The 24,025-nt window shown below is 37.0% G+C and overlaps 1 protein-coding gene across 1 annotated transcript; it reads left to right on the plus strand.

Moving 5' to 3' along the window:
• The first annotated feature begins 1,278 nt into the window (after positions 1-1,278).
• Positions 1,279-22,221, plus strand: ATRIP (ATR interacting protein). The gene is made up of 14 exons (XM_015822336.1): positions 1,279-1,438; positions 2,929-3,357; positions 4,236-4,318; positions 8,158-8,328; positions 9,851-9,963; positions 10,354-10,511; positions 12,429-12,500; positions 13,821-13,950; positions 15,105-15,812; positions 16,344-16,492; positions 17,564-17,655; positions 18,307-18,390; positions 18,660-18,912; positions 21,953-22,221. The coding sequence occupies exons 2-14, from the start codon at positions 2,946-2,948 to the stop codon at positions 22,018-22,020; spliced, it is 2,493 nt and encodes an 830-aa protein (XP_015677822.1). The 5' UTR covers positions 1,279-1,438; positions 2,929-2,945; the 3' UTR covers positions 22,021-22,221.
• The last annotated feature ends 1,804 nt before the right edge of the window (positions 22,222-24,025 follow it).

Below are 24,025 nucleotides of genomic sequence, written 5' to 3' on the forward strand. Positions count from 1 at the left end.
AGGAGGCCTATCTTACATGCCAATTCCTAGATTAGGACACTCTACTTATTGTCACTGTTGCTTTGTTCACTCCCATCCAAATTATTGCAATGTGCTCTATATAGACTGCCCTGGAAGACAATTTGGAAGGTTCAGTGGTGTGAGTAGTTACGAATGTGTATTGATATACCTATTCTACTTGTGAGTAACTCTGATTCCAAGTGGTCTTTTGAGTGCTATTCAAGGTGCTAATCGTCACCTAAAAAGCTCTTTGTTGAATCGAGCCAGGTTATCTGCAAAATCGCCTATCTGCAACCATTTTTCTTCATTCCACAAAATCTGATAGGGTGGGCTCCAGGTTCTCTCTGTTAAATATCTTTGGAACCAGCCTTCTCTGTCACAAGACCTTCCTTAAATTCAAGACAACCCTGATCCTGCTGGCTTTTCATAAGACATTGAGAACCTTGTTCTTGCCCAAGCATTTGGCTAGGCTATTGGATAAATCTTGGTGTTTATGGTTGTATGTTGCTGAAGGCATGCTCTAAGTGTGGTGTGTTGTTTCATTTTTTTAAAAAAATTGTCTTTTTAAATTGATCAGTTACTTACAATCCTGTTAAGTGAGGGCCAATGCAATTGAAATATGTGCTGCCTTTTTCAACAGATAGCAAAAAAAAAAAACCTATGCATTTCTGACCGCTGCTAGTTTATCATTTATTTTCTTCATTAATTGTAGATCTTTTGTACTGCTGTGCTGTGATTTTTATTGCAATGTTAGTTTAGATTGAAAGCTACTATGTAAACACAGAGTAAATAAAAATCAAATTGTATTTCCACCTTAATGCTCTTTTCAAATCCGGAGAACCATTGACTCTCTTTTTCACTTTATTGTGGGAGGTAGAAATTTAGTGGCTGCAACCTAAAAAGCCTTGGATTTCGACATCCATCCTTAGGAGCATTTGTCATTTTTTACCGCGCTAGCCAAAAAGTGATGAAGTAAATCCTGAATAATAATGGAGACAAGGAGTTTGGAAATAATCCCACAAAGAAAACCGGGCGAACCCCTCCTTCCTTCCTTCCCTCCTTCCTTGGCGTTTCACATTTTGTCGCTGCTGCGTTTCCGTAGCGCGGCACTTTACGTTCCGTTTCCAAAAAGCCGATCGGACCTTAAGGGCACCGGTGCTGTCATTGGTGGGGAGTCAGCTAGCGATTGGTCGGTGGGGATTGGGGGCGTGGCCGCCATCACCCGCCGTGTTCGGGAGGACGCTCGGACGGTCTGTTACTCCTTTTCTCGCAGCGCTGTTCGACGGAGGTTTGGCTGCCTCGCTTTCTTAAGACGATATTGCGGTCTCGATATTGCGGAACTGCAGAGGAGGAGACGAGAGGAGACGGAAGGAGAGGATGCGGAGTTGCAGGAGAACCGGAAGCCGTCGCCGCGCTGGGGCCGGGAGCGTGACCCTCGGTACGCCTTTTGCGATGCGCGAGAGGGAATTCCCGCTTGCTTCCTGCTTTTAGTGTCTATAGACCAGGGGTAGGCAACCTCGGCTCTTTTATGACTCATGGACTTCAATTCCCAGAATTCCTGAGTCAGCTATGCTGACTCAGGAATTCTGGGAGTTGAAGTCCATGAGTCATAAAAGAGCCGAGGTTGCCTACCCCTGCTATAGACAGTGCAGGAGGTAACCCTGTTTTCTCTCCAATCCATTTCCACGCTCGCTTCCACCTCACCCCGTTTTTCTGCGATAAGAAAAATTGAGTATGCAAGTTAGATACCCGAGTTATGAAGTAAAAAATGGTAGATGTCTGTGTTGATAAAGCACATCAATAACATTGATGGATGTAGGATAAACGCCGCTGTGGCTCGTTTATGATTCAGTTCTGGCATAAGAGCCCGGAAAACTCAGTGATAAGTCGGGCTTAAATTAACGATCAGTTAACTAAATATATTTTGCAGGCACACTTTTTGTAGCTCAGGTGACTTTTACATAGGTAAAACCTTCAAGGGTCTGAGGAACTATTCAAATAAACCTAAGATAGAAGAAGAAATATGAACAAGGTGAGTTTTAGTATAAATTTAAGATTGTGAGTTTTGATAGCTGGAAAGCTAAAGTGAACATATACCTTGAGCAACAGGAAGCCTAGAATGGGCATCTGATTAGTGATTGGCTTCTGTAGCTCATCTTTTAAGAGTATTCTTACTCTACACTGAATACTATTGAACTTGGTGAGATTATTTCTCAATAAAAATGTGTAGGATTAAGCTATGAAGTGCTTAAGCATCTTTTTGGATCTTGCCTATTTACTAGACCAGCCTTTCTCAACCTTTTTACTCTGGAGGAACCCTTAAAATAATGTTCATGTCTCAGGGAACATAAAAATTATGCCTACAGTGCCCAGAATTAAGAAGGTTTTTTTTTTAACATCTAGAGACTTCTCATAAAATTCTAGGGTTTCACAAAACCCCAGTTGAGAAAAGCTACACTAAACTATTGTAATATGTATTATGTATTATTAAATCTAAATTCTTTATTTTAGGAACCACTGCTCTAAGAGGTTTGTGTAATCAATTTTTATAGCTTTCCTCTGGAATTCAAATGGCTTAAAGTGCAATCCTGTGCATATCTATTCCAAAATAAACTCTCCTGAATTCAGTTGAATTTATTCCCAGGTAAACATGTATAGGACTGTGGCTGGAATATAATTGTGTTTAAATTCTTGGTTTTTTCTTTCATTGTTTTTACAAATCATTGGGCCTACCAGTAAACTTCCTGAAGTTTTTCTTTGGTGTATGTGATAAATATGCATGCATTTGGTTTTCAAGACCTTAGGAAATAAGTCAATGAGACCCTAATACAATTTGTTTATGTCATTCTGCTGATCTCTTATGTTTCTTTATTATTAACATTTGGTTGAACTCTTAACTACTTTTTTATTTTTCTGTCTATTTGCCAGGCCTATGTTAATAGAAAATGTCAGTGAATAACTTCTTTGGAAATAAGAAGAGAAACAGCTCTATATTATATGATGTTGATCAGACAAAAATTACTTCTTCATCTTCACCTTTCCAGAGATCTATGAGCCATAATAATATTGGAAATCATGGTGAAGGATTCCCACCAAACAAGCGTTACAAAAGTGTTGCTTTACCCAAATGTAAAGAGACAGAAGATCCATTTGGGGATAATGATGATTTTACAGTAGATGACTTGAAGGAGATAGACATTATTGCTTCCCAGGCATTGACACCAGATGTTTCTTCAGAAACAAATTTGTTCAAAACAGAGCAAAATGCTCAGTTGTCCGTTTTCCCAAGTAGCACCAATCAGTTCAAAACACCCGATCAATGGAATATTACTGTAACGACTGAGACAAAATCATTTGGTATGTACACAGTGAATACAGAAATCGATAAGAGGTGGTGGATTGATATGAATCAAATATGTAGGTATATGGAAAGAATTTGCAACAAATCCACTTTTATCTTCTGGTAAATTAGTTCATTTTTCTTTTCCTTTTCCCCTACATTTCCATGTTGGGTAACATAATAAAAAAATAAGGCTATGTGAAAGAGCAGGGTTTTTATTGTACTGTATGCAGTACAGGCTTGGCCTGTCACTTATCAATATTCTATTAGTAAACACAAACGGTAAAAAAAAACCCATTTTCCTAGCAAGAAGATATAACCATGACAGAATCATTGCCTATTTGTCTTTGTATTTGTCTTTGGTTTAAAATTAAAGTTCCTACATATAAAACTTAACATTTATAAAGAAGGCATAATTATAAGGCAGGAATGGCTCTATTAGCCATATGTAACTTCCTATCACCACTCTGAGACCATATTGCTGAATCATGATAGCAAAATGACCACAATTAAGCACTGATTTTTTTATTCAAGCTTAAGATTGGGGATCATAATGGAAACATTTAACTGATCTGATTCTCACTCCAAATCAGACTAGAATTACCTTTTCTCAGTCCGATTGCAGAATCTTTTTGGCTCTTTATAGGGGTTTTAAGGATGGGATGGGAATAGGAAGTCCTTGTGAAAGAAAGGTCCGATTTTAACTCTCCTGAAAACAACATCTGAAATCGAGCCAAAAATAGCACTTTGGGAATTGGGGGAAAATTTTGAAAGATTCACTTGCAAGTAGTTTGTGAGCCTTCCATTCCTTTTCCCACACTTAAAATAAGAAACAAAAATAAAAAAATGGATTAAAAATTAATCTAACCCTTACTGGATTAATCTCTATCTACAGGAAATAGCATAGAAGAAATGAAACTTAAAGGAAGATTTAAACTTGAAACACTCCAGGCACAACACAAAGAGGCCATGAAAAAGGTGAGATGCAACTCGTTCATGTTTTTTGAAACTTACCCAGGAATTAAGTTCTAGTCCTGAAACGTTTGATGCAGCTTCTCTCGTGTACTTGACCATGTAATGTACCTGCTATTCAGGAGAAAGCTTTGTAGTATTCATTGAAACTTACTCTTGAACTAACTATATATAGAATTGTAATCTAGACATAGAAGAAATTGAAGAATGCTTAGTTTCAAAAGGAAGGTTTCATAGTTAGGGATAATTAGGTAAGAAAATTGTGTATGTGTTTACAAATATTCCAACAGATATAAGTAAATTATGAGTGGTTGAAGAAAATGTGTTGATTTAATGAACAGCAGAGAGGCCATGTGCTCATACAAAGTCCAAATAATTTTGAGTGTGCACAACTGTACTACATATTTGTGATATAAAATAAAATCCTTATTGGTTAGTTTTGTCTATAATAATTATTATAATTATTCAAATGGAAGTAAATTTATTAGGACAAATATTGTTAATATAAAGAAGAAATTAAGACCAAATTTTATGCCTCCAGAGTTGGCAACATTTGCCAACTTTCTGGGCTTGAAAGCTAACCGCGATTGGGCACGGTTAATATTTGGATAGCAGAACTCCAAGGAATTTCAGGGCTATTGTGTAGTCTGAGAATTTGAAACCATATCACAGTAGAACACAGGGGCAAACTTTATTTGTATCATTGCCATGAAATTACCAGCATTTGAACTCGATTTGCTTTTCTTCCTCAGTTGCAGGAATTTTCAAAGCTGTGTTTGTTCTAATGATTTTTTGTGAAAGCAATTTTTCATACATTAAAAACTTCAAATATTAATTTAAGTTTTCATTGTTGCAGTAATGAATATAGGAACAATTTGAATTAAATCCATTGCTTAAGAGGGGAAATTTTATATAGATTAGGAGATGTAGATAATAAACTCCCATAAGAAATTATTTTTTATTTGATTTTGCATGGCCATCCATCTGATCTAAGATACTCTGGGTAACTTGCAACAGATAAAAATCATTTCAGTAAAAACAAGTTAAAATCCAATATACAAACATATAAGTATGTCCGTAATCAATTTAAAAACCAGAAAATTTCAATCAAAAGCAGAATTCATTCCGCATCAGCCATTAAAAAGCTCCATTCCTGGACCCTCAGACTGGGCAGCAGAGACACTTCTTCCCAAACTTTGGGTCAGGACCCTTCAGGGAGAGAGGAGAGAGTTACTAATTTTCAAAAACTTGCTCAGTCTTGCGTTAACAAAGCAAGAACACTGTCAAGAATCTTTTCTTGGTTTTGCTTCTCATTTTGCCTATGCAAACATGTAAATCTCCTATAATATCTAGAGGTGGAATATTTAGGGAACTGCGATGTCAAAAAGTTTGACAAACATTATATTAGCAGGATTTATGGTAAAGACAGTTGTGTGATGTCCACAAATTCTTCAAAGCCTTTTAATTTAAAAAAGGGATTATACCAAAGATAATAACATGTACCAGTTTGCTTACAGTTCTAGTAACACAGTCTCAAATTGTTATAACTTTTTTAATACAGTTGTAACTCTGTAAATGTTTTAAAAGGTGCTTTAGAATGCACAAGATGAACCTGAGACCTTTTAAAGCAATCCTGTTTTTTCTTGAGGTTGTGTGGCTGCCCTCTGCAATTGTCACATTATCCCAAGAAAATGCAGCTGTTTTGAAGAGCTGCAAACAAAGATTACATTTGCATTCTGGAGCACTTTTTGGAACTCAATCTAAAGCATTGCATAACTCTATTAATACAGTAGTTTCAACAAAGTCCAGGAATAGCTACAGATTATCTTCATGATCAGCTCTTGACTTGCTGAAATGAATTCTATGTCACAAAGAATTCTAGTGTTCTTCCAACATATTAAATATAATTTGTTTATCAGATTCTAAATTATACACTGGCAGTTTTAAGACTTTCAGCAGACCTTGCTGTGTGTCATGTACGACAGAGGCCCCCAACCTTTTGGGCATCAGGGACCGGTTCTATGGAGAAAGATTTTTCCACAGACCAGAAAGGGCGTGGTTTCATGTGTTGCCTGCATCCAGTGGATGGGGCCTTCGCTTGTTTGCGCGGCCCAGTTGCTAGTATTCTGCGGTCCGGTACCAGTCCAGGGACTGAAGGTTGGGGACCCCTGATGTATGAGTTTTATGTAAAATTAAGAGATGTGTACCACTTTACTAATGTTTTGACAGTTGTAATTGTTAAGGCCTACTTAGCAGAAGAAATAGTGGTTGAAAGACTCATTTAAAACCAAGTCAGGATTTGTAATCAGTCATATTCCATAATATATTCTGCAATCCCAGAATTTTTTTTAATAATCAAGTCTCTCTTGTAATACAAGTAGTCCACAACTTATGACCACAGTGGGGCCTAGAATTGCAGTATAAATTGTGGTGGTCTAAGTTGAGGCATTGTGTGACTGGACTTGATTCTACAATTGTTTTTGCATCATAAATCAAGTCACTACAGTTGTTAGTGATTCACATTGTTAAATGAGCCATATGGTCATTAAGTGAATTCAGCATATCCAGTGGGCTTTTTTTTTCATTTTTTGCTGGAAAACTGCAAAAAAAAGCAAACCACAGACATGTGACTATGGTGCACTGCAGATGATTGCAAATGTGAGCTGGTTGCCAATGTGATCACCTGACCATGGGGGTGTATGGCAGTTGTAACACCGAGGATAGGTTGTAAGTAGCTTTTGGAAGTCTGTCATAACTTCAGACGGTCATTAAGCACCAATTCTAAATCAAGTTCAACCAGTATTTCCATTCCTTGTATTAACCAAGTTTATCCTTAAAGAATGATAAAAAATGAGAAAAGAAACCATGAGCCGAAAGTATCTTTTCAAGCTTCTACTCTTTCAAATACCAGTTTCAGATAACAAATTGTCACAGAGAAAACATATGGCCCAGAATGGAAATAGGGTGCTAATTTCATCCGTACCTGTGAACGTTAATTGCAAATGAAGGTAAATATACACATCCCGGGATAATATTGCAGGATCCAGTCTGAGTCAGTCTCCGGGACCAAAAGTTTATTCTTCCAAGCTTTTCAGGCTTGTGCTGGAGCCCATCATCAGGGAACTGTTCTCTGCACATATTCTGAAGAGGGAGAAGTTCCCTGATGATGGGCTCCAGCACGAGTCCAAAAGCTTGGAAGAGTAAACCTTTGGTCCCGGTGACCTACTCAGATTTGATCCTGCATTAATTGAATTTCTGATTATATAAATTAATTGTCTTAATTGTAGGGCATCCAAACAATGTTCCAAATTCAGTATTCTTAATCCTTCACAATACTTTTGCTTATATTGCACGGTTTGTGTAATTCCAGTTTATTTATAGTTTCATAAATGAAAAAAGCCGGTTGCCATTTATGAAATAAAGTAGCATAACTTTGATATGTTTGAACAAAGGAAATTTTAGGAAGAATAGTCTTTTTAATGCTGTTATTGTACTAAACATTGATAATTAAAACTATTGTCGTAAGTTTTTCTATTTTAATCTTAGGCTTAAAGAAGTCATGATTGCATTTCTTGAATTGATCTCAACCTTTTATAACAATTATTTGTAAATACCCAAATTCATCTGGATTGATATGAAATCTGGTAAATTCTTGAGGCTATCTCTGTGATATCTTTGTCAGAATATATTAATGTATCAGTTTATCAGAGTTAACATCTAAGTTAGTATTGCAGGAAAAACAATTCACTTTATAATTAAGTTATTTTTCTATTAGGATTTTGAATAAAAATTAACATGTCTGCAAATAGATTAATTACATTAATGTTTAAATTGTGAATTTGCAGTTGAAGGAAATGCAGGATGAAATCCTAATTAAAAATGGAGAAATAAAAATTTTGCGGGATTCAATGCAGCAGATGGAATCTACTGTGGAGGAGCAGCGGAAATCATACATATTACTGGAAAGAGAAAAAGCTGAGTGTTTAAGTGAAAAAGAAAAGGAATTCTCCAGAAAGGTACTATTTAACAAATGACCAATTTAAACTGCCTTAAAACGTCTGAGATCTAAGAAGTCCTTTGTTGAAAATAATCAGCCAAAATGATTTCACCAGCCCATTTGCTAATGAGCAATGGCAGGCAAACTGCTTTTTCCAATGGTAAACGGACAAATGAAAACCAGTGTAGTGGATAAAATTATTAGGTCAGAATTATTGTGATCCTGAATGATGGCCTTCAGCTAGTCACTCTCTCTCATGCCTAGGAAGAAGGCAAAGGCAAACCACTTCTGAAATCTTGCCAATAAAACTGCAGGACTTGTCCAGACAATTGCCAGGAGTCAAGAGTAACTCAAGGGCACATTGGAAAAAAAATGTGTGCAAGTGATGAACTGTTTGATGTTCTATTTCCACTCTGGCTGTTATCTTATTTTTTTCATTTATTTATTGAAAGCAACCCTTCAATTGAAACCAAGGGAGGGGAATTATTCTGCCAAAGGCCTGACATTGATTACCTGCCAAACTGGAAGCCTTATCGCATGTTTAGAAGGAATTTGGATCCATGTCCCTTGTCCATTCCAGAGTAGCTCCTTTTGGCTCTGCCAGCGTTAATGTTTTTCCAAAGCTATGCAAGGGGGATTTCAAAAGTCAGATTTGCTTCTCTGATGTCAGCACTGTTGTTCAGCCTCAGACCCCCTAGAGGGAAATATCGTAAAGCCAACAGTTCTCTGGGAGACTTCCAGCAATGACAGGAATGCAGGCTGACTACGTGTGTTTGGTTGTTTTTTTTTTCATAACTAAGTAATATATTTACATAACCTTCTTTTCCTTTAATTTTATACACACACACACACACACACACACACATACATATATATACATATATACACACACAGAGAGATAGAGAGAATGGGATTCTAATGGTAAGGAAAGATTTCAAAAAGTCTTCTACACACACACATACACACATATACATATATACACACACAGAGAGATAGAGAGAATGGGATTCTAATGGTAAGGAAAGATTTCAAAAAGTCTTCTACATATGGAAATGTAAAATATAAGCCAAATGGCTTACCATACTTGTGATGCTTTTGGTACAACTTATCTCAGGCATCCTTGTTCCTCTTGGAGTTTAAAACAAGATGATTGTGTACAAGCACTCTGCCCTACTACGTTGAAAGTGAATAATTTCCAGAATATTTTTCGCTAAATTGCTATAATAAATGCTTCTGTTCTCTCTCTCTCTCTTTTGTGCATGTCTCTGTGTGGGAAACGCAAACTGTTCATGCTTTTAAGAGACAAGCTTTTTATTATGTTTGTAAATACTGTGTAGAGTGTACCTGGGAATATTAGCACTTTCTCAGAATGGGAGAACATACTTTTTACTGTTTTGATGAATAAGCTGTTAGTGTTGATTTTGATGTAACTGAAAAGAGCAAAAGTACAAATGAAAGTGAGGAAAGAATTGCAGGCTTCTTTCATAGTTGTATATTGTTTTCTGTGCTCAGTGGAATTTGAAATGTCTTTGCCCTTTTAGTTACAGTCACTGCAGTCTGAACTACAGTTTAGAGATGCTGAAATGAATGAGATGAGAACAAAGATTTTGAATTGTGAGAGGATTAAACCTGTGACCCCTGTTTCATATACCAGGTACAAAATAAAATTGAATTTGTTTCAGGGAGTTCGGTTACTGAAGAATTTCTTTACCTCCCCTTTATAGCTGAAAATAATGAATTGCAGAACAGTTCTTTTACAAGCTAGAGACCAGACACTATAATTGAACACATAGAATAAACTCTGAATTTATTTCTAGTGTTTGAATGCATAGGTTGCTCTTCTTATGCTTGAAAAATATACATGTGAAGACATTGTGTATTTCATTTACTGCATTGTGAATGTCTAAAATTGTCATTCAGATTCTTTCATTAGGAAATATAATTCACCGTAAATGTTTTAACTATATTTTTTAAAAAAGACCTTTAAAGTTTCAAAATGAAATGCCTCTGTGCAGTTAATCCAGACTTTATTTTTATTTTTTAGTCCTAAGAAAAGCCCCTCTAACCCTGTGAAAATTGAAAGATGCACTCATATTGAAAAAAAAAGTTACCCCACAGAAGAGTCTTTTGGATCTCAGATATTACCAATACCATCTTGTTCCAGGGCCCAATCCCATGTCCATGTTCCTCAGCAAAATAATGGTAGGTAGATTTTTGGTGAACTATATTTGACCTGGGTGGTGAGATTAATTTAGCATGTCTTTGTGGGGGATTGTAAGAAGGTTGAGAAAGAAATTGGAGAGAGAGAGAGAGCACAGAAACCACTAAGCGAAAATGAGCAAGTTAGTTTACACTTATCTCATAAATAACAATTTAGCCCAAGAAAGAAATCAAAGAATAAATGTTTCAAATCGTTCAAAAAAAAATTCACCATAACTAACTGATGAGGTTCCTCTTATAGGGAAATTCCAAGATGTTATATTTATCCAAGACTACCACTAGCAATATCTCACTGAAATCTATGTAGTCCTTGCTCCTTTGTTCTTGCCCAGCTGTGTGGAGTTTGATAGCTTTAATGGAGGGAACAAAATTCCTGTGGTATTCACATAATTTTATGTTAATTGTGTAATGGTATTATTATACAATTGATATAATTTGTGTAACAACAGCATTGTGGATGATATTGTAGCAATGCGGAAGACCATTGTATTTCAGAGAGCTTAGTGACATATTTTGATTTCTCCTGCAGATTAAGAAAATTCTAGAAGTTTAGAACTCATTCTAAGCTAACCCGCTTGTTCGTCATTCTTGCTTGCTGAATAAAGGAAAAGGGGAAGGGGAAATCTTCACACAGCTGCAAAACTTTCCTTATCTGGAAAGTTCATCATACATTCATCCCCATCCTCGAGTTATGCACTCATCCACCCCCAGACACATACTGAGTCAAGGTGTCAGGTCTTGCTGTTTTCTCATGACCGTGGAAGCAGGGCTAGATTTTAATAAAAAATCTGGATGTGTCCATTAAAACGTGGAGCTGCTGCACAGGTTTGAGTGCTCAGAATGGGCGCCCAGGGTCTTGGGATATCTCCACTACTTGAGATGGGTTTCCCAGCAGCTGAAGGGAGAATGTTTTGTTTGGCTAGGTTATGCTTTCTTGAGTTTCTGATTAATTTGCCTACTACAGTTAAAGACTAAAGCTTGAAATCTCCTTACTAGTGTGTTTATTGTCTCTAGATCCTCAAAGAACCTATTGTCTAGCACCCAGCCATTGCTTGACCCTTGGCAAAAACAGATGTACCCTACTATTTAATGCAGGGCTTTTCAACCAGTGGTACGGGTACCACCTGTGGTACATTGGCACCTGGCAGGTGGTACGCGATCATCCTAGAAAAGTGGTAGCGGGGGAGAGGAATGAGAGCACCGCCGGGCGGGCGGGCAGGTGTCTTGCTCAGCTGTGCCTTGGGGGGGGCACTTTTTTCAGTGCCATTGTAACTTCGAACAGTCACTAAGCGAACTGTTGTAAGTCGAGGACTACCTGTACTTTATCACTTTTTTCCTTTTTTGGGGGGGTGTCATCAAGTTTTTGACACCTTGCTAGGCGACTGGTAGTACTCGGATATTGCCATATCCTAAAAGTGGTACAATGGGTGAAAAGGTTGAAAAGCCCTGATTTAATGGACAGTTAGGAATAGCAGACATTCTTTTCACAGTTGGCCTATTAAATCAGTATTTTAATGTATATAACTGTCTCATTTAGGAATGGTCCAGTAATATTGCTGGACTTCAGTGAATAGGGTCAAGCTTAGTCTGCATAGGCATTGTGGGAAGATGTGAAGCAGTTATTGGTCTTTCTCTAAAAAGATCTCTGAAGATAGCTTTGGGGATTCCATTACTGCCCAACATGAATACGCAATTGGATTCTCTTAATTGCAGCCATTATATGGTTCTGAAATGTAGTAGTTGCAGTGTTTTGCCTTGTTTATTTTCTGAAGTTGCGAAATGCATTTCAAACCTATATCAGATAAGTCAATCCCAAAAACTGATTGCATTGTGATAGAAGGGCAACTTATACTAGGTTAAAAATAAATACTATTTGATTTATTGGATTTTTCTATCTAGACAGCAAAATAACTGTCCTTGAAACTGAGCCAGTGAAACAGGAAACAAGTTTCAGCTGTCCTCTGAAACCAGGTAAATTCATCTAAGAGATCTTGTGATTATTTATTAGGATTAGAAACCTGTATGAATGGAAATCATAGGCTATTTTAATATTAATTTCAACTATATGGGAGGAGGGAAGAGGAGGCTTGGGCAAATAAAGTAAAAAAAAATGGTGGTGGATCTGCAAAGCATCCTTTAATTTACTAATAAATGCCTTATTGTATTTTTGTTCTGCTGTAGAAATGAAATATTTCCAAAGTCACAGGAAGTGGAGACCTATAAAAATTCCTTACTTTCAAATTCTAGATTCTGAATGCACTCTTTCCTGGAATGATTTCTGCTTACTACCTTGAGTTATAAATTGAAATATATTTTTTAAAAAAGAAAAATCAAGTCACTTTAACTTTAAATGTTTACAGTTTTAGCTTAATATTAGCATCAGCCATTCTACTATATTAACATATTTTTGTCTTATATTTTGAACTAAGTTGTTCAAGGTTTTCCTAGTTACCATTTAAGTTTTAGGATATATCTTGGCATAATCATCCATTAAGCTAGTTAATAAATGTCTGCTTGACTAATCCCTAATCAGTCTTCTAAAGGATGAAATCAGAAATTGAAAAAAAGTGTTTTCTAATAACTTGGAATTTTCAATTAGAGCTAAATGGCTCCGATTTCATTCATGAGTTAGAGCAGTATTGCTGCTATAGCTCTAGCATTTTTCCAAAAATGGTTACTAAAATTAACTAATCGGTTTTTTTTCTCAGTGTAATAGTCTTGATTATATTATGTGAGGTAATGCTAAGTCTAGGATTTTCCCTGCTTTTCACTTCTTTTCACTTGGCACCTTGTAAATGTTTCACCTAACATCCAGAAAACAGGTGTGAACAGTGTTTGAACCAGGTTATTTTCATAAACACTGTTCTCTTCTGAATGCAACCTAAATGTATTTATTCTCAAATACGAACCAAACCAAATGCCACAGCTTTAAAGCATATGGTATTTGTTCACTCATAAGGATAGTTGAGTATCACTGTAAAATGTACCAAGTAAGTAAATGCAGAATAAGAAAATACATTAACTCGGGCATATGGTGGGAAGGGAGGGAATATTTTGCTATAAGAATTTATATACAGCTACTAAATATATAATGAATACGTTCATTTACTACTCAGAGCCAGGATTTTAATCAGGATTTCTTGCATAAGACGTAGCAGCGTGGTTCTCGTGTAATGCAAAGTAACAATGCACCAAGCTAAAATTAAGCAAAATATATTATTGTTCAGTTGTTAAACACACTATGTATCTTGCTTCAGCGTGTATCTTCAGCCTTGGATTTATCTACTGTAGGTTCCCTTTTACTAAATGCACTGATGAAGCAGCCACTTGTTCCGGGATCATCCTTAGGAATTTGCAACCTTCTTACCAGCAACCCTGAAGCTTGGACTGGATCCGCTATGCAGTCTGCTTCTTTCAGTGTGTATGTTTGCCATTGACAATTGTTCACATTTTCTGAAATAGAGGAAGAAATCAGATTGCTGAAACAGAGGGGTGGATATTTTGAGACAGCATTTTATCAGATGGAGGCTGGTTTACTTTACATCATCATTTTTAGATAACTTGATTGGGTGAATCTGGAAAGTAAGCCTGATCCCATTCTACTGAGAACGTTAAACTTTTTTTCTTTTGGGTGGAATTTTATTCTAGCATAGTAGTCAGGTACAAGAGTTGAGGAATTTAATATTCAAAGTAAATCTGGGCGGGGGGGAGGGTGTTTGACAAATATCCATTTATTTTTTACCTCTCCACTGATTTAAAGCGTGCCACTAGTGGCCTAACGTATCTTTGCCCTATTGATGCTAACCATGGCATATTTACCGGACCTGCTGGTCCAGATGAATTATAAGAAATCCTAATCCTTTCTAGTTAATGCAAATGGAGGATATAAATGTACCCTTAATGTATCTTAGAAATTAAAGACACATACAGGTAGTCCTCGTCGTACGAGCACAGTTGAGCCCAAAATTTATGTTGTTAAGTGAAACAGTTTTTAAGTGAAATTTGCCCCATGTTACGACCTTTCTTGCCAGAGTTGTTAAGTGAATCACTGCAGTGGTTAAGTTAGTAACAGGATTCATAAGTGAATCTTGCTTCCCCATTGACTTTGCTTGTCAGAAGTTTGCAAAAGGTGTTCACATGACCCTGGGACACTGCAACTGTCCTAAATGTGAGTCAGTTGCCAAGTATCCGAATCTAAATCATGTGGCCATGGGGATGCCGCAACGGTCCTAAGTGTGAAAAATTGTCATAAAGTCACTTTTTTTTCAGTGGTGTGGTAACTTTGAACGGTCACTAAATGAACTGTTGTGAGTCAAGGACTACCTTTCCCTCTACCACGGGCAGCGACAACCATGGTGCTTATGTGGAGACTAATTTACAGCAGTTTCCGTATGAGAAGGAATATTAAATTAAGACAAACTCTCCTTGTAACAGTAAATTCTAAATTCCCTTTGCAAAAAGTGGCAGTAATGTCGTTGAGCCCACTTTGCCTGGAGCGTAATATGTGTTCTAGTTTCAGAAGATACACAGAACATCACAAACAGTACTAATTATTTTCCCCTCTTGTTTTCTCAGAGGACCTACACAAAAATTCAGTAGCAAGATTGCAAGCCCTCAGGAAGGTGAGACTTCATTGAGAACTGCTCAAAAACTCGCCTTAACTGGATTGAATCTGATTGCTGTAGATGGAGGCTCACTGGAAGGACAACAGAACAGGAAAGGCATGCCCCACCTTAAGTGCTTTAAAATTCCCGGAGCAGTACATCTTCTTCCCCTCCTGGAACTTCACATTGGTGCATATAACCAAGCCCTCTTGTCAGTGACAAAGACTGGAAGCATTTCTTCTGGAAATCAATCTGCTGGCTCCTCTAGGACATCTTCAGGTGCAGCTTCAAATGTAGAGGAAGCTTTAGCCACTCTTGAAGAGTATGCGCTCGTGTCACTGGGCATCCTTTACTATTTGGTATTTTATAGCTGGGAAGTTATTAATACACTTCTGTCCCGTGATATGAAAGCAGATTGTACTCCAGGCGCTATAGAGGTTTCTGAGAAGAATGAGACTGTGGCTTGCCATGAACAGGATACAGCTACTCTTCAGGAAACCCTCCCAGAATTAGAGGTGACCAGTTCGGACAAATCCCAGCATCCTTTGTTTAAAAAGCTACTACAACTCTTAACCTTGTGCGTAAGGTCAGCAGGATGCCAGAGATGCCGTATCGCAAATCAGTGCCTAGAAGTTTTGGTGAAATTAGCTGAAAAGTCAACAGTTGACTTACTAATAAGGTAAACATACAGCTTGAATTTAACCCCACTTTTATTTTTAAATAAATTTGTTTCGTGGCATTTTCACACGGCATAGCTCATTTGATTAAAAATATGCAGGTTGATTGTTTTGTTCTGGGTTCTAAAACAGCCTCTCCCAATCAGGAGATCCTCCAGATGTGTGGCTTCAACTCTAAAAATTGGCAGCTAGGCTATCCATTGCTGGGGAATCAAAGCCATCACGTCTGGAGGTCACTGAGGCTGTTCTGTATCTTCTAAGCATTATTGTGAAATATTTGGAACAAAGTTATGCTCATAGCAAATCCATGCCGGAGCACCTTGTGTGTGAGCCCAGGAAAAAAACAACTGATTTAAAGCAGGGCCAACAGGCATGCTGGGTGACCTACCTACATCTCCTTATGAAGCACCTTTGGATCTGAAGTGCTTCATTTCTGTTCTCTTCTTTACATGGTTAATTTTGATTGCTCAATATGAATAAACTGCTGGAAAAATCAGACACTGAATGGTATTTTCTTATGTTTTTCTATAAAGCTTTCAGTGCTTGTTCGATAGCCAGTCACAGATCCTGCTTCGCTGCATATCTTCGGAAACTCCCTTGTTTGCTGTCCTTCTTACTGTTAGGATGTTAAGTTTGCTTGCTGAGCATCAGGAGCTGGCTGCTCGGTTCTGTTCACGTTCAGGTAAGAAAGAGAACATCTTAGCCGTCCTACTGCTTTAGTAAAACACTGAATTCATAAGGCAAGCAAGAGCATTTTAAAATGTGGTTCCAAAGTTTGGGTGTTGTTTCCTTGAGGATTTCTGTATTTCCCGGTTTATTTTAAAATACATTTTGGGTCTCTGCGACTGGTTGCATGTATCATTCCGTGAAATAAAGTAGTTTTAGAGATGGTTCTTGCTACATAATTAGCTTGATCGGAATTACTGTTCACCTTTAAACCCTAAAAGTAAATGGCTAAAATCAGTTTGCAAGAAGAGAATATAAAATTTGTTGCCAGGTTGTTTGTATGTTTTATTTTCTTAAATTTGAACAAGTTTGAATGAGCATACTGCAGCTGAACACTCTACTTGTCATGAGAGCATCTTGTTCCACCAACTATATTTATATATTTACTATATTTTTGAGCAAGGAAGCATAACAAATATAGGAGCCCAGGCAAATTAACTTGCTTTCAGTCCCTCTGGGAGAAAAAAACAAGTGTGTGAAGTCTAAAGATGCTGAAGTGGTCGATGTACTCATCAAAGGACAGCCAAGAGAGTTACAATATCTGCACATATTGTTTACTGTGGTGTGGGACCATCAGTGCAATCCAGCTCCTCAGCCATAATATTATTTTTGAACAAATAACACATTTAAGTGGAGTGAGGAAGAAAAGGACACAGATACAGCCAATTAGATGAAATTATGGGAATCTTGCCTGAAATGCTTATTTCAAAAGTGCTCTATGTTAGGAGTAGGCAGCCTGACCCTCTGGCATCCCTGCCAAATGGTAAGGATTAAGGAAGTTATTTCCAAACACCAGGAGGGCACCACTTTGAATTTATTAATTTAATATTTCTGTCTTTTGAGGATTTCCCTTACCACTTGTCCTGTCCTGGCATCCACTTTGAAATGAATTAAATTACCGTAGTATTTAATTTTTGTTATATAGAAAATGAGGAGCACCCTGTATTCAAAAGAGCTTTGTCGTTTTTAAGACATTGCAGTCACATGGATGATAAGGCTGATATGTTATACTTAATTCTTTTCACAGAAACCTGCCTACTTTTGGCATTATATATGTACATCACATCACGCCCCGATAAATTAGCATCTGAGGGGCTTTGGCTGCAGTTGGAACAAGAGGTAAAAGTGTATTGCATGTGTAAAGGTAAAAACATGACAGTTTTTTGAACAGGAGAGATTAAATGCAGGATTTGAGCTTTTGAGTAAACGTATTATAAAAATACAAGTTTATCTTAATCCTGCCTTCCAACTGAAAAACCATAAATTTGTATCAGTTTCTAAACCTCTAAAGCTATCTGAGCTATTGTTCAGCTTTTGGATGTGTAATGGAGTAGAAGACCTGTGTATGATGTAGCTCTGACTTTTTTTCTGAACTTGGCTGAAACCAAGTTTACATAATAGAGAAATGTAATAAAAATACATTAGTTATGCTAGTATGAGGGATTAAACTGAACTTAAAAACCTGATGCTCAGGACATTTATTTGAAAGTCCTCCCTCCCACTCCCTCCCTCCCTCCCTTCCTCCTTCCCTCCCTTCCTCCTTCCCTTCCTTCCTTCCTTCCTTCCTTCCTTCCTTCCTTCCTTCCTTCCTTCCTTCCTTCCTTCCTTCCTTCCTTCCTTCCTTCCTCCTTACTGTTATTTCAAGCACTAAAGACATTTGTTTAGTAAGTTTGGGGCCAGAGAAAGGCAGGATTTTCCTTTATTTTGATACTACATGTTTTATCTTTTAAAATAGCATTTTAAAAAATATTTTGTATTAATTTTTCTTAGACCGTTCGTTTTCTGACGAAGTGTATGCAATGTTGTAGATCCTCTGTTTTACTTGTGGGAACAGATTGTCAGTGCACTTCTGAGGTAAGCCACTAAAAATTACATTTACGATCATAGTTTAATATTATATGCTTTTTTCACCTGAAAAATCAAGATATCTCCAGTGTTACCTGTTCAGTGTTACAGTCAGGGTATATTGCTTAAATATACCTTGTGATCTTCAAACCTTGGTCCTCTAATAAGAATCTCATATGTCTCGATTACAATAGTACTATTCCAAAAAGAGAGCAATTATAAATGTAACAGTACACACCCCAATCTGTATGAGAACTGTATTCTGTTTTTTTTTGTAGGTAGTGAAAGCTCTGATAGTAATGTTACATAGGCAATGGCTTATGATCAGAAAAATGGAAGGAATCCTGTTCAATGTACATGAAAAGCAAATTGTACACTTTTTGCGGGATGCTGTTTTGCTTCTGCATGGTCTCTCCCAGAAAGATAAACTTTTCCATGAACATTGCCTGGAAGTGCTCCACCAATATGACGGTGTGTTGTCTGGGGTTACCGCAGTCCTGAGAAAAGGGCAGCATTTAAAAGCTTGTGAAGGTGAGACTCCTTGCATTAAACATGTGACTACTAGCATAGACGGTGATGTGCCACCTGCAAGTGCATGATTATTCAGAAATGAACATCATTCGTTTTCTCTCTCTGTCATAATATAGCATAGAAAGGCAACAGATGCAGAATTGTGTTAACAAAACCTGTGCTATTTGGGTCCATTGTCATTGCGGCTTCTAGAGTTTGTAACTGCATGATTTGCCGTGTCATGAGTGTGCATTATATTCATGTTTAATTGATCCACAGATTTCTATAAGAGCTGTTTTTAACTAATCAACTGCTATCAACAGTGACAGGCATCAAATTAGCTGAAGCACTTTTCAGGGCCATATTCTTTCCCAGGACTAGTACTTCAAATACACTGAATGGGATATTATGAAGCAGTGCGAGGACCAAGAATTATAAAGGATATATTTCACTGAACTTTTGTTCTTCCGAAATTCCTGTGGAACATATTTTGTTTCCTACTGGTATGTTTGTGGCTTTTAAAAAAGTTCTGGCACTACTGTAATTGAGCCTTTAGATGATCTTACTGTTAGAACTCACCTGGCACTCTGCCCTCTTTGAATTTTTAGAGTATGGACAGGAAGTTTGCGTGCTCCAAAATGTCATTTTCAAACACCATCTTCATTTTCAAGAATGCTTTCTTTGTAAGGAGGGTTTTGGTTTTTGTCTCTTGGTGCTTTGTGACCTTGACAGCCATCCTCTTCAAATTTCTGTAATCCTCCCAGGTAAACCAGACAGGAAACACAACCAGATGAGCTAATTCTACTTTATTTTAAGGCTACATTAAACCAGACAGGAAACGCGACCAGATGAGGAAATTCTGCTTTATTGTATAGCTGCCTAAACAGAATCTTGCAAGTCTGAAAGTACAGATCGCCCACCGACACTTTTAACTTCCTGATCCATTCGGGCGGGACCTTCCTAAGTTTCCTTCCTTGATCATGAAGCCACTGGGGCTCCCGCTCTCCCCCCCCCACTTATCTAATTGTTTCCTAGGAAAGATGTCTTCTTCTCATTCCTCAGGGTCATTCTCTCACATACTATTACAATTTCAGAAGTGTGCACTGCTCCAAAGCATTGGGAATAGTTTAGAGACTATCCTAAAGGTATTTGTGTCAAACCATTACTTGTTAATACTGATGGGTGGTTTTTTTTTTTGTATTTAGTATAGAGTTGACTCTATTTGGAAGGAAATACCCTTTAATTTCTGGCTTATAAAAGTCCCCCTTATAGAGTATTGTTGAGTTATACGCATTCCCTGTCTGTAGACAGAGAAGTTTACCTTCTTCCAAATAAGATGATTGAATTATCCAGCTAAGGAATGGCACTCTCAAACTCTTAATTGTAGACCTTTTCTCTAGCCCAGGGGTTCCCAATCCCTGGTCTGTGGAGCAGTACCAAAGCCATGGCATGCGAGCAACTGGTCCACAGAAACAAGCAAAGCCCTATTCGTGAGATGCAGGCAGCACACAAAAACACGCACTCCAGTCCGTGAAAAAAACTCTGTCCATGGAGCCAGTCCCTGGTGCCCAAAAGGTTGGGGACTTGTGCTTTAGCCCTCAAGTGCCAATTGCTGAAAATTGATGACATCTCCCATTTTGAAATAGAAAATTTTAAATTCTGTAGCCCAAATCTTAAGCAATCCTGCTAAAATTAAAAAGCATATTTCCCAAGCTTTCTATTGCAATCTAGGGTTCAGAATGGTTTTTTAAATCTCTTGAATCAAACTTTTCAGTGTTCTTAACTGATAACCATCACTGCTGACACCCACCTTGGCTCTATTGAACTTCTTTTGTAGAACAGATCCTTACTTTCATTGGTAACAGGGTAAGATGTGAGCATATTAACCAGAATCCTGTAAGGGTTTCCAAAACAAACAAATTTTATTAAACATAATAGAGATCTAGACAATAAGATGATATTCATAACTTCAGTCTTTCAAAAAAAAAGGTAACAAAATTACTAGGTCTTTTTTAGCTATCCTTGTGAATTAAACTTTTTTTAATATAATAGTTTCATCCTCAGGTCTCTGCAGTATTATTGTTATAAAATTGAATTAGTTAGACTTTATAATGCCATCAATCTTTCTTTCCAAGATTACACCAACTATTTTATAATTTGGGGGGGACAGTAACTCTTTTTCTTCTGTCTTAGGAAAACTGCTTTTGTTGACTTTAGAGAGAAAACTCGAATGTTCATTCTTGGACAAGAGACTTATGCTTTTAAACCTTTTTTGTACCTACTCAAAACATTGTGTCTTCTTTTTATTAGCTACCTCAATCAACTTTTCCTTGCCCACAGTGACAAAAGGTCATACATGTGACCTTTACATCCCATTCCATTATTCACATATGTCAGGTTCATTAATTTCCAGAGTAGAAACTCCTGGATCCACCCATTTTGCATCCTCCTGACATACACTACAAACCTCTGAGCTCAGAAGTGTTGCTCATTTTTGATTTAATTTAGTGTTGTGTTGAGGTTGACGACATGTCTCTTGGGGTTTAGACTGCTATGGACTGAACTTGGAGCCTACTTTTTATAAGCAATATGCTCTTCTGCTATAAATTGCCCTATCATTTGAATAATGGCTAAGCCAATAAGGGAGGCTTTAGAGATGATCCTCATATCTATCTTCACTTTGTAAATAAAAGTGTCACAGACTGAGTAAGTACAGCATTGTTTCTGCAACTTATAAATGATAAAATTTGTTTTCGGTACACTAGTATTTTCAGTGTGCAAAGGTGCACATGTTTTGGCTTATTCTTTTTCACAAGTATACATAATGAGGAGCCTGTTCTGTTCCTGTCAAACTAGCCTGCATGCCAGTTGCCAAGAATTGAGGCCACCAAGTTGCTTACCCTCAGCTTTACTAACCCTTCAGTTATTACTCTGCATGATGGACAGGAATTTGACTCTGTATTAAAATAATGTTAAATTTCGACAATAGCAGTGTTGAATAAACATGGTATTTTTATTTTTATTTTAAAAAACCTTATACATTCTGTGTACATTCTTTCAGAACTTGCACTGGATGAACTGTATCCTTTGGAGCCCGAAGTCAATGACCAGGAAATGGATTGCAGATAATTGTCTTTCAATAATGTATTTGTTTATATTCCAAAAAAAGGTTACTATTGAAATGTAATTCGATGTGCTTTTTAAAATTTACAATTTAATGCAAAAAATGTTTCCTATATTAATTACAGAAACCATCACAACCCAAGCAATATATTACTTTTGTATTGAATAAATTCCCATAATGAAACATAAATTCCCAAAGAATATATTAAAAATTATATTTATAAACTTTAATCATTGTGCCTGAAGAGTTATTTACAGTTAGGATTCGAGGTAGGTGAGAGTCAGGACTATTATTCTCATTAAATCTCCAAGTACAATTTGATGAATCTGATTTCCTTAAACGTTGATAATGCTTTATGAATTAATATTGCCTTTTTTAATTAACAAGGACAATTTAATGTGTATTTCACTGGTCCAGTTACAGAAAAATGCTTGTATTTTTGAATACTGTTTCATATCTGAAATTTTATACTGTATACCAATGGGTAAAACTGAAATCACTTTTGCTTATTTCCAAATAAATCTCTGTCAACATTATAAACGAAAGGATAGAAAATCAAGGTAATAAGTATTTGTAATCTGTTGTTTACTGTGAAAAAAAATGATAAAAATAATAAATCCTGAATCTTTTTTTTTTTCTGTGACTAGAAATTACAGTTAACATCCTATGTTCTTTGTTTTTATCTTTTTGGAGAATTGCAGGCTGTAGCAGCTTTACTCTGGTAGAATGGCTTATGTATCACAGTAATACAATCCCATAATTTTAGCATTCACTTGTTAAACAAGAAATGCACAGCTTATTAATCAAATGTTTATTTTTATCCTAAAATCAGTAACCAACATTTTTCATCAGTCTTTCCTCTATTGTATATTTAGCATCAATGTGAGGAAATATACCCTATAATATTAATTGTCAGAATATCTTATTTTGCATTGTTATAGTCTATTGTAGGAATTACATACTGTAGTTGAACAATGTCACTTAACAATTCTTGTCTGATACTGAAAAATTAAGCAATATTGGACTGGATTAATACTTGGATGGAAAGTCTTGAGTCACTTTTAGGCCTAGAGATTAAACAAGAAAGTTTTAAAAAATATATTGGAAAACGGCAAGCCATCCCTGATCTCCCTTCCTTCCGCCGCGCCCTCAAGACATGGCTATTCCAACAAGCGGGACTGGCCTAGGGCAATTTTTAAGAGGGGTTTTTAGATGGGTTTTTAATCATATTTTAATCAGACAAATTTAAATATTTCATTTTAATTAATTTTAATTTTGTAAATTGTTATTGGTGTTTTTAATCGATTGTCAGCCGCCCTGAGTCCGCAAGGAGAAGGGCGGGCTATAAATTTGAATAATAAAATAAAATCTCTGAATTGTTGCCAAGAAAACAAAATTGATGTGTCCATGAAGTTACCAGGATATTTTACTATGCAAGTTAGCTGTTTCAAGTGTGGTGGTACTACTACATCTCCAGACTTGCACTGCCAAGCTGTGGTAATGCTTGTAATATTACTAATGTTCTTCCTTTCAACTACAGGTACTAGACCTTAAGGTATTGAATGATCTATCTACGATTCCTACTCTATATTCCACCAGCATTCCCCTCCGTTTTTAAAGCCATCCAACCATTTTCATTCCTTGAGGGTTAAGGAAAAATAGTTCAATTGAATCACCTTTTTTTCTTGCTGTAATGAATGTATTTTAAGTCGACACTGTCTTAGACAATAGCATTCTAAGAAGACATTCCATAGTAGAGAGCCATTTGAATGTATATGTGTTTTAAAGATCATCAAAAGATCATCAAAAACTGCTGCGGCGGTTGGGTGGGTTGGGAATGGGGGGCACCGTGATGCGGTGGTTCTCTTCCTTCCTCACCGACCGTACGCAGTCTGTATTGGCAGGGGGACAGAGGTCGACCCCAAGACCCCTAACTTGTGGGGTTCCACAAGGGTCGGTCCTCTCTCCACTTCTGTTCAATATTTATGTGAAGCCGCTGGGGGAGATCAT

This window comes from Protobothrops mucrosquamatus, unplaced genomic scaffold, assembly GCF_001527695.2.
Source record: "Protobothrops mucrosquamatus isolate PMUCROS unplaced genomic scaffold, P.Mucros_1.0 scaffold1526, whole genome shotgun sequence".
Lineage (NCBI taxonomy): Eukaryota > Metazoa > Chordata > Lepidosauria > Squamata > Viperidae > Protobothrops > Protobothrops mucrosquamatus.